General features: G+C 41.0%; 1 protein-coding gene across 2 annotated transcripts in view; it reads right to left on the reverse strand.

The window, feature by feature from the left end:
- Positions 1 to 821: 821 nt before the first annotated feature.
- tada2a (transcriptional adaptor 2A) overlaps positions 822 to 15,933 on the reverse strand; it is a 42,697-nt gene continuing 27,585 nt past the window's right edge. The window contains exons 9-15 of one of the 2 annotated variants that reach the window (XM_034169196.1): positions 13,397 to 13,440; positions 10,132 to 10,242; positions 7,976 to 8,047; positions 5,691 to 5,823; positions 5,335 to 5,378; positions 4,875 to 4,954; positions 822 to 1,594 (exon numbers count right to left, since the gene is read on the reverse strand). In XM_034169196.1, coding sequence (XP_034025087.1) covers positions 1,409 to 1,594; positions 4,875 to 4,954; positions 5,335 to 5,378; positions 5,691 to 5,823; positions 7,976 to 8,047; positions 10,132 to 10,242; positions 13,397 to 13,440 — 670 coding nt within the window. In that variant the 3' untranslated portion in view covers positions 822 to 1,408. The remainder of the gene's footprint in view (positions 1,595 to 4,874; positions 4,955 to 5,334; positions 5,379 to 5,690; positions 5,824 to 7,975; positions 8,048 to 10,131; positions 10,243 to 13,396; positions 13,441 to 15,933) is intronic. The other variant, XM_034169197.1, reaches the window with a different exon arrangement.

The following is a 15,933-nucleotide window of genomic DNA, read 5'->3' on the forward strand; positions in this document are numbered from 1 at the left end:
ATCCTCTTGCTACAAGACACTTCAAATGACGTTTTCACATATTTAGTGGATAATAAGCAGTTTAACATTACGTATTTATCACCAATGGCTTACACTGTTTATCCCTTGACTGTGTTCTTACTCAAAATATTGGACAGATTATCACTGTTGTCATGAATGAATAGCTGAACCCTAAACATCTTTAAAGAGGTCCACTTTTTAAGGACCTCTGTTCCAGAAGTAAAAATACCATATTTTCTCCAATGATATTTCAGGAAATCCTTCTATGAAGATTTTTAAGCCTTGAACCAAGCTAATCAGATACAAGATGTGTATCTGTAAACGCCTGCCAAACCAGATTCGAACTCAGCGCAGCAAGAGCATTTACCCGCGCATAAAATGCACTGCTTTGGAGTGTAAGGCATTAAGCTGCTCACTCTGGCACCATTTCCTTCCTCATATTAACTGGGTGCACCAACCGCAAAATAACTAGTTGTATTGCAGTTCGTGGGGCTTAAAAAATATTTATTTGGTAATGACAAAATACACCAAATAAAGACATTACCGTATCAATTTAGGATTGTGGGTAGTGTAGTTCTTTTCTGTGACATTGTGAATAAAAAATGTTTTGGAGTAGTAATAAAGTTAGTATCATCCGACATGTCGCTTCTACGGGAGCACATACGATTGTTACACAACATCGTAGCTCTTCATTAGTCTATTTTGAAGGGTTACAATGTTTTAGCCCATAATCTGAATGCTTACAGATAATGTTAACAGGATTTTTACTTCTGGAACCGCCCTCATGTGCTATATAGGCCTCAAGATGAAAAACCCTGGAGTTCACTTTTAATCATCTTAATCGTTTTATCACTCAGGGTGTCATTTTCTAGTATATTCTCCTAATATCACAACAATTACACAACACTATTTAAAATGTTTAAAAACAGGTAAATTCTTGTAACTTTTTTAACCTCCCAAACATCAGTGCTTTAGTTTTATAACAGTACAATTATTGTGGGAGACTACAACATGAAATACAGTTTTCTCCAGAATACTTTAACTTTAAAATCTATTTTATACCACTAAGAGGATCACATGTTTTTAAGATTCTTCACCAGACACTTCTACAGTTCAGATATTTTCAATTCAGAGGTCAATTTCAGAATTAAATGTAAACACACACACACACACTAAACAACATGTGACATATTATGAGAAATAAATACAATGTGGTCTCCTTCTGATAAAAAAGAAGAAAAATAAAAATTAAAGTTATTTTTTAAAACATGGATGACAAACTCAAATAAGGTTTTACACAGTTTTAAATATTTCAAAGAAAACAGGAATAATAAAATTTATTACAAGTCATCACCAGTAAAAATCACCCACTAACCACCATCTGATCGCGTCTGTAGTCAACGCTCCTCTAGGCCTTTGTGATGTAGCCCTCTTTGATCAGGAAGTCGTAGATTTTACGAGTCTTGTTGACGTCAATCTTGATCAGCGCTCGGGCCTGCGCGAGCCGTAAGCCCCCCTGTCGTCTGCACTCATTCAGCAACGCCTGCTTATATTCCAGGTATGCCCCCGGCACCAGCCGCACCACCTGGCACAGCTACAGTCACAAGACAGGCACGAGGGTTACACAAAAACAGCTTGGCATACAAGTACAACTCCTTACTCGGGTGTGTGTGTGTGCGCGCGCGTGTGTGGGGGGGAGTGTAACAAAAAGACAGGAGAGGGGAAGGAGAGTAGCAGCCAGTAAACCAGTAGCGAGCAGTGTTTCTGGTATTTATATTTGTAAATAGTTTTTTTACTTTCACTTTTGATACTCTGTGTGCTTCTTACCCTGTGGTGCTGCTATACAATGCTGCTGGAACCTCAACTTTCCCTGAGGGAGTCTTCCTAAGGGATTAATAAAGTTCTATCTAATCTAAAAAGTGACTTTCACATACCGGGGTGGGGGGCACTTAAACTCCAGTGTGATATATAAGCCAGAAAATACGGCAGTTGTGCTGGTAATGATGAGGAATAAGACCACATGTGACATTTTTGTAAAGGTCACATCAGCAATTTAGTCTGGTACAAGCAAAAGTAGAAACAATTCTATCAAAAGTCATTTCAAGGATCAAGTCTGAGTAAACACAGATGACACACCAACAGCTCATGTGTCTGCCTAAAATTCATAAGCTAATTCGAAGACTATAATCAAATTTCTCTGGGCTTCTCCAGCTCTGCTGCTCAGGGTCACCACAGTGGATCCAGTATAGTTGTAGATGTTGATTCGACACACTAGATGCCCTTCCTGATGCAAGATCCATCCAGATGTACAAACAGGATCAAGCACGGGTGGCTTTGAACCAAAGACCTTCTTGTTGGGATGCAAGTGCACTAACCAGTTACATCACTGAGCTGCCCAACTACACAACACTACAAATCAATTTATTACGGTTGTACCTGGTCGAGATAAGCAAGCGGAAAGTAAAATAACTGTGTATTTGTAAGATTCGATACACAGCTTAGTAAAATGCTGGGGAATCGGTTTAGAGCTCAGATGGTGAGCACTTTGTGTTCCTGAAAAATGCATTGAGGCAGCTTAATGAAATGATGAAACCGCTCAATAATAAACACCTTTCTGATCTGGAAGGTATCACCCAACAGATGGCAAACACTTCTCGATGATAAATGTTCCTCAGCAACTGTAACCTGTGAAATGACATTTAAAATGAGATTCTCAATGGGATTTCAGGTTTTCATTGTTGCTGCTACCTCATGTGGGGAAATGGTGAGAAGATGGATCAAGAAGGGTGTGGAAGGTTCACATGTGTCCAGTGTAATGACAACACTGTGGCCAATAAATACACAAGACTGTCAACCGTTGATGTGTCCAACCCAGAGAGTTACAAGATTCCCCCTTATAATCCATTTACATTAAGCTTTTGGACTCACAATCTGTGCTCAACAAAATTATAAGTTATCTTGTCTAAGCACTTACTAACATGGATTTTAACAAATGTGCAAAAAATATTTGAGAAAAAAGAAAAACTTTCAGAAGAAGTCAGACATTTCACTCCTACTCAAAAACTACATAAAACCAAAGGCGTTCCAGTTATATTTTTATTGAGAATAAACACGTTATCAAAGTGTGTTGCTGCCTTTCATGAGTTTGAAAAATGTACCCATTATTGGTTACACAATAGTAAGTTAAATTTGGTTGTGTGCGGTACAAGGTGGCGTTAGGTCACTGCTCAGCTCTCAATAGACAACAATCATTAGCATGTGTAAACGGCCTTAAACTCCACCCCCCCCCAGCCAGAGTCCTTAAAAATAAACAAATTCCACCAATCACACCTTTACCCATAATACTGCCTTATAAGCAAGGGTGGATTGACCACTGGGAGTACAGGGACTTTTCCCGGTGGGCTGATCAATAATGGGCCGATGGCTGTCCGTTTTTTTTTTTGTTTTGTGCCCTGCCATGGCAGCTCCCTCTGGGAGAGAGACATGCCCACAGAGCTCAGCTGCAGCCTGCAGACACAGCACAGGCCCAGTGGCTTGTCTGTCAAAAGAATGCCTGACCCAAATGTGGCCTTATGATAGGCTACAGAGGTCCAGGAGCCCCACCAACGCATGTTCTAGACCCGTCTTGTCCAAGCACCTTCAATAATGAGCAATCATGATATGAGAGAGAGAGAAACACAGAACACGAAAAACAAAGCGAGTCACAAAATGGAGAAAAAATAGAAAGGTGGTGCAACAGAGGGGGAAAAAAAGAAGCTGTCGTGACTGATGCTGCTAAGAGCAGAAAATTTCAGAGATGTTTGCTGCAGGGGCTGGCCTGGCAGGGGTGCTTGCAGGTCCCTCTCAGCAGCAGCAGGTGGTGTTGGAGTCGACAGTGAAAGTGACAGTGAGGCTCCCGCTGCCATGGAGATGGTACAGGAGCAGGAGGAGATTGGTGGTGGTGGCAATGACAGTAGGTGTGTGTGCCAGCATGGTGTGGATAAACACTCATTCATATAAATGTTTAGCCTTTCATATAAATAAAAACGACCCCTGTTTTCTGGTTGAACCTACGGGTCTAAGAGATTTATGTCTCCATAAATGTTCAAATCAAACATGTAATGTACTAACCTCATAGCAAACTCTGCATAGTGTAGTGTGTTACAACTAAATCGATTTTTTTTCATATTCTGATTAAATGATTCGTTGCTGTTATTAATACCCACTTAACCACTATTTTCTACTTTAATCAAAAGATGCCACACATAACTGCAGATCTACAAGCTTACAACTCAGATGTCACAATGTGATGTGCTTTCAGCATGTGGAACTGCTATTTTCGCAATTTAATAACAATTCACAATAACTACAATAACAGTACAGTACTGTTATTGAGGGACTTGTGTGTTTATATGTACTTCAACGGGGGTGGTCGAGGTGGCACAGTATCTGCACCAGTCTGGAACAAAAAGTCCAGGGCCGATACAGCTCAGCCCTGTTTGTAAATTACTGCAGCTGACAAGTTAATGGAGAAGCAGTTTTAGGATGGGAACAATATCTGAATATATAAATCTCATTTGACTGGATTATATTTGGAACTAGAGCTGAAATGATTAACTGACTATTAAATTATTCATCAACTATTTACCGAATCGATTACCAAATTCATTAAGAAAATAAACTACAGATTAACTGAATCTGAAAAAAAAAATAATGGCTAGTTCCAGCTTATTTGGAACACAACATGAGTTGTTTTAGCAGGTACAGATATAGCATAAAAAGTAAAATTATTCTGCAACAAAGCCACCAAGAACATTTGCTGTAAAGGTGCTAAAAAAATGTATCATGCATGTGGGAGAAGGCCTTTTAATGGGGTATAAAATAGTGAAGTGTACCTCTTTTTCTTTCTCATTGAGCTTCTCTGTTCCTGGCAGTCCAGTCAGGTTGAGGGGAGGGGCGCTCCGCCTCCCTGTTGCTGTAGAGCAGAAATTCAATAACGGTGAGACAGACATACTACACCTCAGTGTTAGTGAACGCATCAGATAACACAACAGCAGACTGAAAACATTCAGTTGATGCCTTTGCTAGAAGGAACAAACTGCTAATGTTTATGGAGTGCAAATTGTGTAGATATAACATCATATTTGTGCACTTGAGGAAAAGCAGTTCATTTGAAAGAGAACAAAAGCAAAATAAATATTCATGTGGAATCTTATTTTTTAGGGGGAGTGTATTTATGGCTGTGTTTGTCTGGGAACGTATCAGTGTCACTGTGCTTGGGGCCATACGCCAGAATGACTGAGAAGAGCGGAGCTGGAGAAAGAGAGACGTTGTGGGACTTTAGAGGCTTCGTACCTGACACTGTGATTGCTGTGACAGCTGGAGTGACGCCAGCATCTCTGTAATCATAGAGAAGAGTGTTTGCATCACACACACAGCATCTCTAGGCTTCCTCTGCAATGCTCACATAAAAAAAAAAAAGACAAATCATAACATTCAAGAATTCCTGAGGTAGCATATTTAGAGGAGCTTGAATAATATTTGCAGAAAAGGCACCTGCATATCAGAAGGACTAAAAATATTGAGGTGGGATGCACAGCAATACTCATGCTGAAGCTGCTGGTGAGAGAGGGCCTGCTGTTGGCTGTGATGACTTCAGCAGGCCCTCTATGACACCCTGAGTAACAACAAGGAGGAGTGTGGAATCTCACATGGCAGCCTGTTTGCTGAGCCACTGCTGGCAGGCTCTGCCATCCTGGATGTACTGCAGCACATCACACAACATTGTCCTCTTCCTGCGCTCGTCCTCCCGCATCCGCTTCACCCGCTCATACACCTTGGCGCCTGTACAACAGGGATACAGGCAGATCAATGGCAGCATTGCAACGTTTAAAACGCCGCTGCAGAATAACACAGCAGTTGGTGAGCTGTAGTGGTTTCATATGTATAATCGTGTCATGTCGATCTGTGCGTGCAAGAGGTTACGTTTTGACAGGTTTGTTTTTTGGTTTGCCTGTCAGTCTGGTCCCAAACTTCCTCTCCACTCAACCTCTTATTTCAAGCCATCCATTTCCATTTGAGCATTCAGCACACCTGATACCCTCTTTTCATCCAGACTGCACTCTATATTTAATTATGCCCTACGTACCGGCCCGGGTTCTGCGGTCGCAGGATGATGCGGAAGACACTACTGTGTGTTCCGAGGGTGAAGAAGAAGTCAGCGGGTCAAAGAGCCTTCTCTTATTGTGCACCCGCTCTGTGGAATAGTCTCCCTACGACCGTGAGGCACAGATTCCGTGGACATTTTTAAATCAAGACTAAAAACAGATTTTTACTCCCTTTCTTATGGATAACTTTTATTTTATCTGTGTTATTCTTTTACTTGTGTATTTGAATCTTTTAATTTACTCACTTATTTTAAATTTGATTTTGAACTGTTTTGTGTCAGGCGCCTTGAGGCAACTTTTGTTGTGATTTGGCACATTATAAATTGATTAAATTGAATTATGTTCAGATATTGTGTCAAAACGTTCAGCCAGATCTGAAATAGAAATGGCAAACTTTGTCTAAGAAATGTAAACTTGGGTTCACGACTCTTAACTGATTTTCATTCTGGAATAGATTTTGTGAAATTCTGGCATAGATCTGGGAAATGGGTGTGGATCTTAGATTTAAAATAATAAAGAATTGCCCCCTCATGAATGTTAGGTAAAAATATTTAGTGCAATGGTGTTGCTAATCTCCCACCCCACCACACTGAAGAGTTAGCTCAAGACCACAACAGAAAATAGTAAATACTCAAGTGGATCTAGAAAAGGGGCAGAGCAAGAATATTCTGTAGATACTTTAAAAATAATAATTAAAAAAGAAAAATTACAGCATCTCTGTGGTTTTACTATAATGAGTGCCTGTTTATGTTACTTTAATGAAATTGTTTTTAAAATAGTTACTAGAAGCTTTGACATTTTGCTTCAAATTCCCATGTAACAATGTCAGGTTTACAAAAGTTTAAATTACAGCAGCTTTTATGTTTCATCAAGTGAAAAGCTTTTCTTTAAATTCTTATACTTGCAGATAGAAAAATGTGAGGTTTTTATTGCTCACTGTTGGCTTTCTTTTTCAAACTAAAATTCAGATTTTTTTTATATGCATTCATATGACGTAAGTAAAAGGAGATAATAGAGGCTTTCAGTTGAGCAAACTGCTTTAATAAGGCCCCATAAAAAAATAAAATAAATAAAAAAATCAGTTTATCACCCCACCCGCATGCCGAAATTGGCCTGCATCAATTTTTTTGGGGGGGGGGGGGGGGGGGGGGGGGGGGGAAGGAATTTCATCGATGGCAGTACACTTGACGCAAAAACAGACACATCCAGTAGGTGGTGAGTATGCTTTGTCAAGGATGATAAACTATTGTTTTTTTATGGGGCCTAAGTACAAGAGAAAAAGATAAAAGATTTGCAATAAATTAAATTTTAAGTAAACTCTAGAGTGACATTTTCATGCACTTTCAGTATTTCATACAGTAAAATAAAACATAAAAAAAGAGGGTGGAGATAAAAAAGATAACTTTTTTTTTAATAGGCCATACTAGTGTGACAGACAAATTATATATACTGGACTAATAAACTATCTTCTGGCTGCCCTCTGATACAGATATGCACTGGGATTTGGCACCCCCCCCTTTCTTAAACACTGGATGCTGTTTCTGATGAAACTCCAGTTCTACAAGGAGAAACATGTCTACAGCTCCTGGTGTTCCCAAGTGGTCTCCCAGCCAAGTACTAATCAGGACCTGCTCTGCTTCACTTCTGAGATGTGACGCGCTCAGAGCAGCAGGGCTGCACACCATTTCAGTGTTACAACACCAAACAGAAAGTAAGAGCTCAGCTCTGAATATAAATACATCCTTCCTTCTTAGGCATGGAAATCAAGTTAACCAACTTTAAACTGAAGCTTCAGTGACAAGTTCAGGGAAAAGTCAGAACAGACTCACTGCAGAAAGACTTGATCCCAGCCCTCCTGTACTCCTGCAGCCTGCGGATCTCTTTTCTCAACTCAAACTCCACTGGAAGGAGAAGACAATTACAAACACCTCAAGGTGACCCACTATGACAGCGTGTTAGGGCCATAGAGTTTTTTTTTAAGACTTTGAGAATAAATTCATATTTTTATGAGAAAAAAAAGTGTAATTTGATGACAAAAAATGTGTAATATTACAAGAATAAAGTCATAAAATTAAAGAATTAATCGTAAGGTCTACTCCAGAGTACTTGAGAGGAGAATTTGACCGATAGTTGAACCTCAGATTAAGGTGGAGCAGTGTGGTTTTTGTCCTGGTCGCAGCACACTGGACCAGCTCTACACACTCCCTCGGGTGCTTGAGGGTTCATGGGAGTTCGCCCAACCAGTCCACATGTGCTTTGTGGATCTGTTGACCGTGTCCCTCGAGACGCCCTGTGGGGGGTGCTCCGGGAGTATGGGGTCCGGGGTCCTTTGTTAAGGGCTATCCGGTCCCTGTACGACCGCAGCAGGAGCTTGGTTCGTATTGCCGGTAGTAAGTCAAACCTGTTTACAGTGCACACTGGCCTCCGCCAGGGCTGCCCTTTGTCACCGGTTCTGTTCATTACCTTTAGGAACAGAATTTCTAGGCGCAGCCAGGGTGTAGAGGGAGTCCGGTTTGGGAACCACAGAATCTCGTCTCTGCTGTTTGCGGACAATGTGGTTCTGTTGACTTCATCAAATCAGGACCTTCAGCGTGCACTGGGGCGGTTTGCAGCTGAGTGTGACACGTCTGGGATGAAAATCAGCACCTCCAAATCCGAGTCCATGGTTCTCGACCGGAAAAAGGTGCTTTGCCCTCTTCAGGTCGGTGGAGTGTCCTTGTCTCAAGTGGAGGAGTTTAAGTATCTTGGGGTCTTGTTCACGAGCGAGGGACAGATGGAGCGTGAGATTGACAGACAGATTGGTGCAGCAGTGATGCGGTCGCTGTATCGGACCGTCGTGGTGAAGAGAGAGCTGAGCAGGGGGGTAAAGCTCTCAATTTACCGATCGATCTACGTTCCGATCCTCACCTATGGTCATGAGATTTGGCTCATGACCGAAAGAACGAGATCACGAGTACAAGCGGCCGAGATGAGTTTCCTCCGCAGGGTGGCTGGGAGCTCCCTTAGAGATAGGGTGAGGAGCTCGGTCACTCAGGAGGAGCTCGGAGTCGAACCGCTGCTCCTCCACGTCAAAAGGAGCCAGCTGAGGTTACTCGGCCATCTTTTCCGGATGCTCCCTGGATGCCTCGCTGGAGAGGTGTTCCGGGCACGTCCCATTGGGAGGAGGCCCCGGGGAAGACCCAGGACACGCTGGAGGGACTACATCTCTCGGCTGCCTTGGGAACGCCTCGGGGTTGTGGATCGGGAGGTCTGGGCGGCTTTGCTTGAGCTGCTGCCCCCGCGACCCGACTCCGGATAAAGCAGAAGAAAATGGATGGATGAGATGGATGGATATTATGTGAATAAAGTCATAATATTATGAGAATAAACTTATAATATGAGAATAAAGTTGTAATTTTACAGGAATAAAGACGTAATTTTATGAGAGAAAAACTCTCCATCTCAAAATGAGATCTGTGGAGCGCTTTGTTAAGTTGTACCTCAGTACAGGTTTTACAAATAAGGAAATACTTCATCTTTTGGCCCATCTGCACCACATTAGTATGTGAACTTTCAAAAGAATATGGAAGAAAATGTGTCTATTCCGGAGGAGGAACCACACAGACTACGCCTGTAGTTCCAGCAATTAGTAGCTCCCGAAAGCCTCTCTTTCAAGGAGAGGGAGATCGCTGGAACTGGCAGTCTGCAGCTTCTCGTATAAATACAGCTTTATAAAATTCTAACTTTATTCTCGTAATATTACAAGTTTTTCTCTCATAAAATTATTACTTTATTCTTATAATATTATGACTTCTAGGAAAAAAATGTGTGGCCCAAAAACACCATCGTAATCTACTGTTCTTCACTCCCATGACTTCTAAACACTGTAAATGTGCACACAATCAAAACAAGGAGCTTCACACAAATGAATAAAAGTATATTATTATTATAAAAATAAAAGTTTGCCAACTTTGGTAAATATGTGTGACAGCACACAAATACTAACGTGCGTGACCTTCGATGAATTTGTCATGTTCAGTCGGTCCAACCACTCTGGCAAACCGTCTCATCACATCATACAGGTCCTGCACCTCCTTCGGGTAACATCTCTCCAGCACTTGAAGACAACAGACAAACAATCAAACATACAAAAACATTTGTATCACAAACAAATTCCTCCCAGCAGTTATTTAGCTGCACTTTCTATAAGCACAAGAAGAGAATCATCAATGTTTCTGTGAATCAACAGCAGATTTATGGTCAGTATAAATACTGCCGGTGTCTCATCACAGCTGTTATAAAGCTTCACTGTATTGCAGAGAATTTGCATCTCTTCCACAAACACAGCAGATATGTCATGATTGCTGAACAATGCTACAAAGTGGCACCTCTGCAAAGAAAAACACTGCTGCTTCACTCAGTAAACGCTGCTCCCAGAAATTCAACGTCATCTTCTCGGGCTGCCATGGAAGAAGTCTGGCCACACCCTTTGACCAATAGCTGTTTAACCTTTGTTGTTTTACCAACAGTATTAAATGACATATTGTACAGTAATGTAATAAATATAGCTGGACTGCTTAGGTTTTGTGGAATATCTGAACAACAGACTCAATACTGAGGCTGTGTAAAAGAAGAAGAAGAAATAAACTTAAGGTACGACTGAGAATCGTGCTTCTCTCAACCCTCCTCCGCCCCACAATACTGTATAAAATCTTCCCACCCTTCATTTAGATACTTTAAACAGATTTAAAACATCTTTAAATGACCACAAAATCCCTGTGATCATGTTGACCTCCGCTCCTGCAGGCGCTGATGTAGGGCTAGTAGACAAGCTCCCACTTCTGACACAATTTTAAGGCTGACATGTGGGTGCACTTTGGTTTTAAAACCAAAACAAGGGGTAATGATTTAGATAAAACAAAGGCCATTTCTAACCTTTAGTGTCACACAAAACCCCAATTTCAGGCTTATGGTAAACTAGAACTCTTGGAGAAATTCTACCTGCATTAATGTTAGATGCTCACCAGGTGGAGATATTGCTCCATTTCAAGAGCCTTGGGTACAGGCTGCTTTTGTGACAAACTGATGAACCTGCTGCTTATAGTACTAGATACTATGGAGATGTGATGCGTGACATGATACCATGTTGCTGACATATGACAGAACACTCAGGATTTATGAAGAGGTGAAGGAACAGGTATGCAATTTATTTTCACACAATGTTAATACGAGTATATCTTCATAGTAGTTCAGTCATGCAGTGCCACCTTATCTTCATAGGGCTTTATGGCATCTTTCACTTCAGTATGTTCAGTGACACTGTGTAATGCAAATACCATTCTAATAAAATGGAATAAAAATTTTAAATGGAATCAATCTTCAGAATCAATTTGTCTGATATCAGTATCAGATATCGTTATAAAGTGATGCTATTATTAGGCTACCCAGATGGTGTGCAAGTTCTCTCCTCAGCTCTATTTTAAATTTGCAGTAAATTATGTCAAATTTTGCAATAAATCCCATAATATGCATCATATTGCAATGTATTGCAATACAGTTGTATTGTGGTATGTATCGTATTGTACTGTGAAGAACTTGGACAATATGCAGCCTGAGATGATCCAGAAAGTATTTTGAGGTGAAAGATAGTGTAATTTGAGCCTTGGCAGAGGTACACACTCTAATGAGTGGCATTCTCATGTTTAATAGTAGTGCAGAAAGAATTAGGTAATTCATCTGCAGAAAAACAATTTTTCAAATAAATTAAGTAATTCGTCAAGAAAAAAAAGCAAAAATTCAGTTTGACTACAGAGGAAATTTAAAGTGCTGGACGCATTTGTATGAAAATGAGTCAGAGCTACTTTAAAACTTCTGCTGCATCCACTTCTTTATTTCTTGTACCGTAAAAATGATTAAATTTACTTTAATCTCTTCATCAGTCCTGCTTTATGATAAAGATTTGATGAGGGAAAAACTGAAAAATACGACGGTCCTTGTGGTTGAAGTAATAATGATTTGCTATTAATATCCCAGCTTTGTAAACAAACTGGCTCATTAATTGATCAGGCAGCTAATCATTAGCCAGTGTCCCACTTAACTGTGAAAATACAACTAACTGAATAACTATCTTCCTAACAAAGCCACTTCTCTCTCTCTATTGCCTTTGCATTTACACTCCACCGATATGAATTCACAAACGCTCAACTCACTTGAGCGGGAGCTGGTTGTGTTCATCTTTTGGCATCGACAGTGTTGCTGAGTAACAGACAAGTGTCAAAGCCAAAGAGGAAAGCTGCTGCGGGGGCAGAAAATGAGCTTTTTCTGTGCATCAGTCAAGTTCCACAAATTACACAAAGAATAGCATTAAATCTGCATCTCAAACAGACACGCGACCTCCACGCGGTGGGACACCAGCACCCAAATGCGAGCTGCAACAGAAGGCGGCAACAAGAAAACATCCAACTGAATCACTTAAGGTAACAAACCCAGAAAGGACTTTTAAGAAATGCTGCTGCGCGGCAACGACATGCTGGATAATCTGCCTCCAGCAGTTACTGAAACATGAAACTGTGAGCCGCCCAGGCTTGAATACTGCTTCCATTATCGTAGGGTACACGCACTAACAGAACCCGTCTTTGACAGTCTCCATGACAACCAGACTCCTGCTCTTCAGCTACTCCGAGTTCCCTTTTGTCTTGAAAGGTTGGCGAGATAAGGGAGTGAAAAGGAGACCAGGGCTAACCAGAGGCTGGAGGCCACATAAATAAAACATGAGGGCAGAATGCTTCACCTGTCAAACAGCAGCCAATTCCACAACTCATGAAGGTGTAAAATAAGTAGAACAATCCATTTAGAGCATCTAAGCTCAACAGGCAAACCCAAGAAAATCAAAGCGTTAGAATCACACCTTTGCAGAAGTTTAACCACTAACAGGTGGGTCAGGAAATGAAGCCTCCAACAAATCAAACATAGCAGCAGCGTTTATTGTGGGGGGTGGGGCAGAGCTATTCATAATAAAGCAATTACGCTGTAGCACTCCAGCAAACAGCCCCCTTGCCATTTCTAGCCTCGATGATAAATATGAGCTCGATCAGTTGCTACACTTCAGCAACTCGAGGGGCCGCAGAGGTTAACAACGGTGATTACATTCGAGCTGTTTTCATGCATCCAGAGAAACCCAGTGCCAAATTCACTGGTAGATATCAGATGCCTCTCTCAGGTGCAATGAATAATGTCGACGTCAAGCATGTGAGAGTTACAGAAGGACTCACTCTGGAATTTCCGCAAGTTGATCAATCCGTGGTCTCTGATAATCCTAAAGGAAAAGGAGATTCAGAGATTTAGCACCATGCCACATTAATGGATTTCTTTGAAATAAAATTTGCATTTAGTCATAAGTGCTTGTTACGGAGTTCAAGACACTGGATCCCTTTGTCTTGGAAATTGCAACTCAATTTTCATTGTCATTTAATCTGGGAAGTATTTTACAATTCACAGACAATTTATTCTAACATGTCAGAAAATTGCAAACAAAAATGGGCATTGTGTCAAGCATCCATACCTAAAACAGTTTTCACACCTGGCCACATTTCCTGAGCGGTAACTCGGCACAACTTGTTTTGCCAAGATGTGCCATACTTCAGTCGCCGGTTGTGTTGTAACTTGTGCTATTGTCAGAAAGCCAGAATTCATGCATGAACACAAGCAATGTTTATTCACTTGTTCAGTTGTAGCCCTGCCATATTCCTGAAAGTTTCACCATCATAGGTGATGCAAGAGTTTGGAGATAATGTAAGTGAGAATAACAGCATCGTGATCGAAAGGTAACATGTAGAATTAAAGCATAGTTGACACGCTGTTCACTGCATAAAAGCAACAGGAAGTTCGGCTGTGTGTGTGTGTGTGGGGGGGGGGATCAATCAATCAATCAATCAATTTTTTTTATATAGCGCCAAATCACAAACAGTTGCCCCAAGGCGCTTTATATTGTAAGGCAAGGCCATACAATAATTATGTAAAACCCCAACGGTCAAAACGACCCCCTGTGAGCAAGCACTTGGCTACAGTGGGAAGGAAAAACTCCCTTTTAACAGGAAGAAACCTCCAGCAGAACCAGGCTCAGGGAGGGGCAGTCTTCTGCTGGGACTGGTTGGGGCTGAGGGAGAGAACCAGGAAAAAGACATGCTGTGGAGGGGAGCAGAGATCGATCACTAATGATTAAATGCAGAGTGGTGCATACAGAGCAAAAAGAGAAAGAAACAATGCATCATGGGAACCCCCCAGCAGTCTACGTCTATAGCAGCATAACTAAGGGATGGTTCAGGGTCACCTGATCCAGCCCTAACTATAAGCTTTAGCAAAAAGGAAAGTTTTAAGCCTAATCTTAAAAGTAGAGAGGGTGTCTGTCTCCCTGATCTGAATTGGGAGCTGGTTCCACAGGAGAGGAGCCTGAAAGCTGAAGGCTCTGCCTCCCATTCTACTCTTACAAACCCTAGGAACTACAAGTAAGCCTGCAGTCTGAGAGCGAAGCGCTCTATTGGGGTGATATGGTACTACGAGGTCCCTAAGATAAGATGGGACCTGATTATTCAAAACCTTATAAGTAAGAAGAAGAATTTTAAATTCTATTCTAGAATTAACAGGAAGCCAATGAAGAGAGGCCAATATGGGTGAGATATGCTCTCTCCTTCTAGTCCCCGTCAGTACTCTAGCTGCAGCATTTTGAATTAACTGAAGGCTTTTTAGGGAACTTTTAGGACAACCTGATAATAATGAATTACAATAGTCCAGCCTAGAGGAAATAAATGCATGAATTAGTTTTTCAGCATCACTCTGAGATAAGACTTTTCTGATTTTAGAGATATTGCGTAAATGCAAAAAAGCAGTCCTACATATTTGTTTAATATGCGCTTTGAATGACATATCCTGATCAAAAATGACTCCAAGATTTCTCACAGTATTACTAGAGCTCAGGGTAATGCCATCCAGAGTAAGGATCTGGTTAGACACCATGTTTCTAAGATTTGTGGGGCTAAGTACAATAACTTCAGTTTTATCTGAGTTTAAAAGCAGGAAATTAGAGGTCATCCATGTCTTTATGTCTGTAAGACAATCCTGCAGTTTAGCTAATTGGTGTGTGTCCTCTGGCTTCATGGATAGATAAAGCTGGGTATCATCTGCGTAACAATGAAAATTTAAGCAATACCATCTAATAATACTGCCTAAGGGAAGCATGTATAAAGTGAATAAAATTGGTCCTAGCACAGAACCTTGTGGAACTCCATAATTAACTTTAGTCTGTGAAGAAGATTCCCCATTTACATGAACAAATTGTAATCTATTAGACAAATATGATTCAAACCACCGCAGCGCAGTGCCTTTAATACCTATGGCATGCTCTAATCTCTGTAATAAAATTTTATGGTCAACAGTATCAAAAGCAGCACTGAGGTCTAACAGAACAAGCACAGAGATGAGTCCACTGTCCGAGGCCATAAGAAGATCATTTGTAACCTTCACTAATGCTGTTCTGTACTATGATGAATTCTAAAACCTGACAAACTCTTCAAATAGACCATTCCTCTGCAGATGATCAGTTAGCTGTTTTACAACTACCCTTTCAAGAATTTTTGAGAGAAAAGGAAGGTTGGAGATTGGCCTATAATTAGCTAAGATAGCTGGGTCAAGTGATGGCTTTTTAAGTAATGGTTTAATTACTGCCACCTTAAAAGCCTGTGGTACATAGCCAACTAACAAAGATAGATTGATCATATTTAAGATCGAAGCATTAAATAATGGTAGGGCTTCC

This window comes from Thalassophryne amazonica, chromosome 4 (assembly GCF_902500255.1).
Source record: "Thalassophryne amazonica chromosome 4, fThaAma1.1, whole genome shotgun sequence".
Classification (NCBI taxonomy): Eukaryota; Metazoa; Chordata; class Actinopteri; order Batrachoidiformes; family Batrachoididae; genus Thalassophryne; species Thalassophryne amazonica.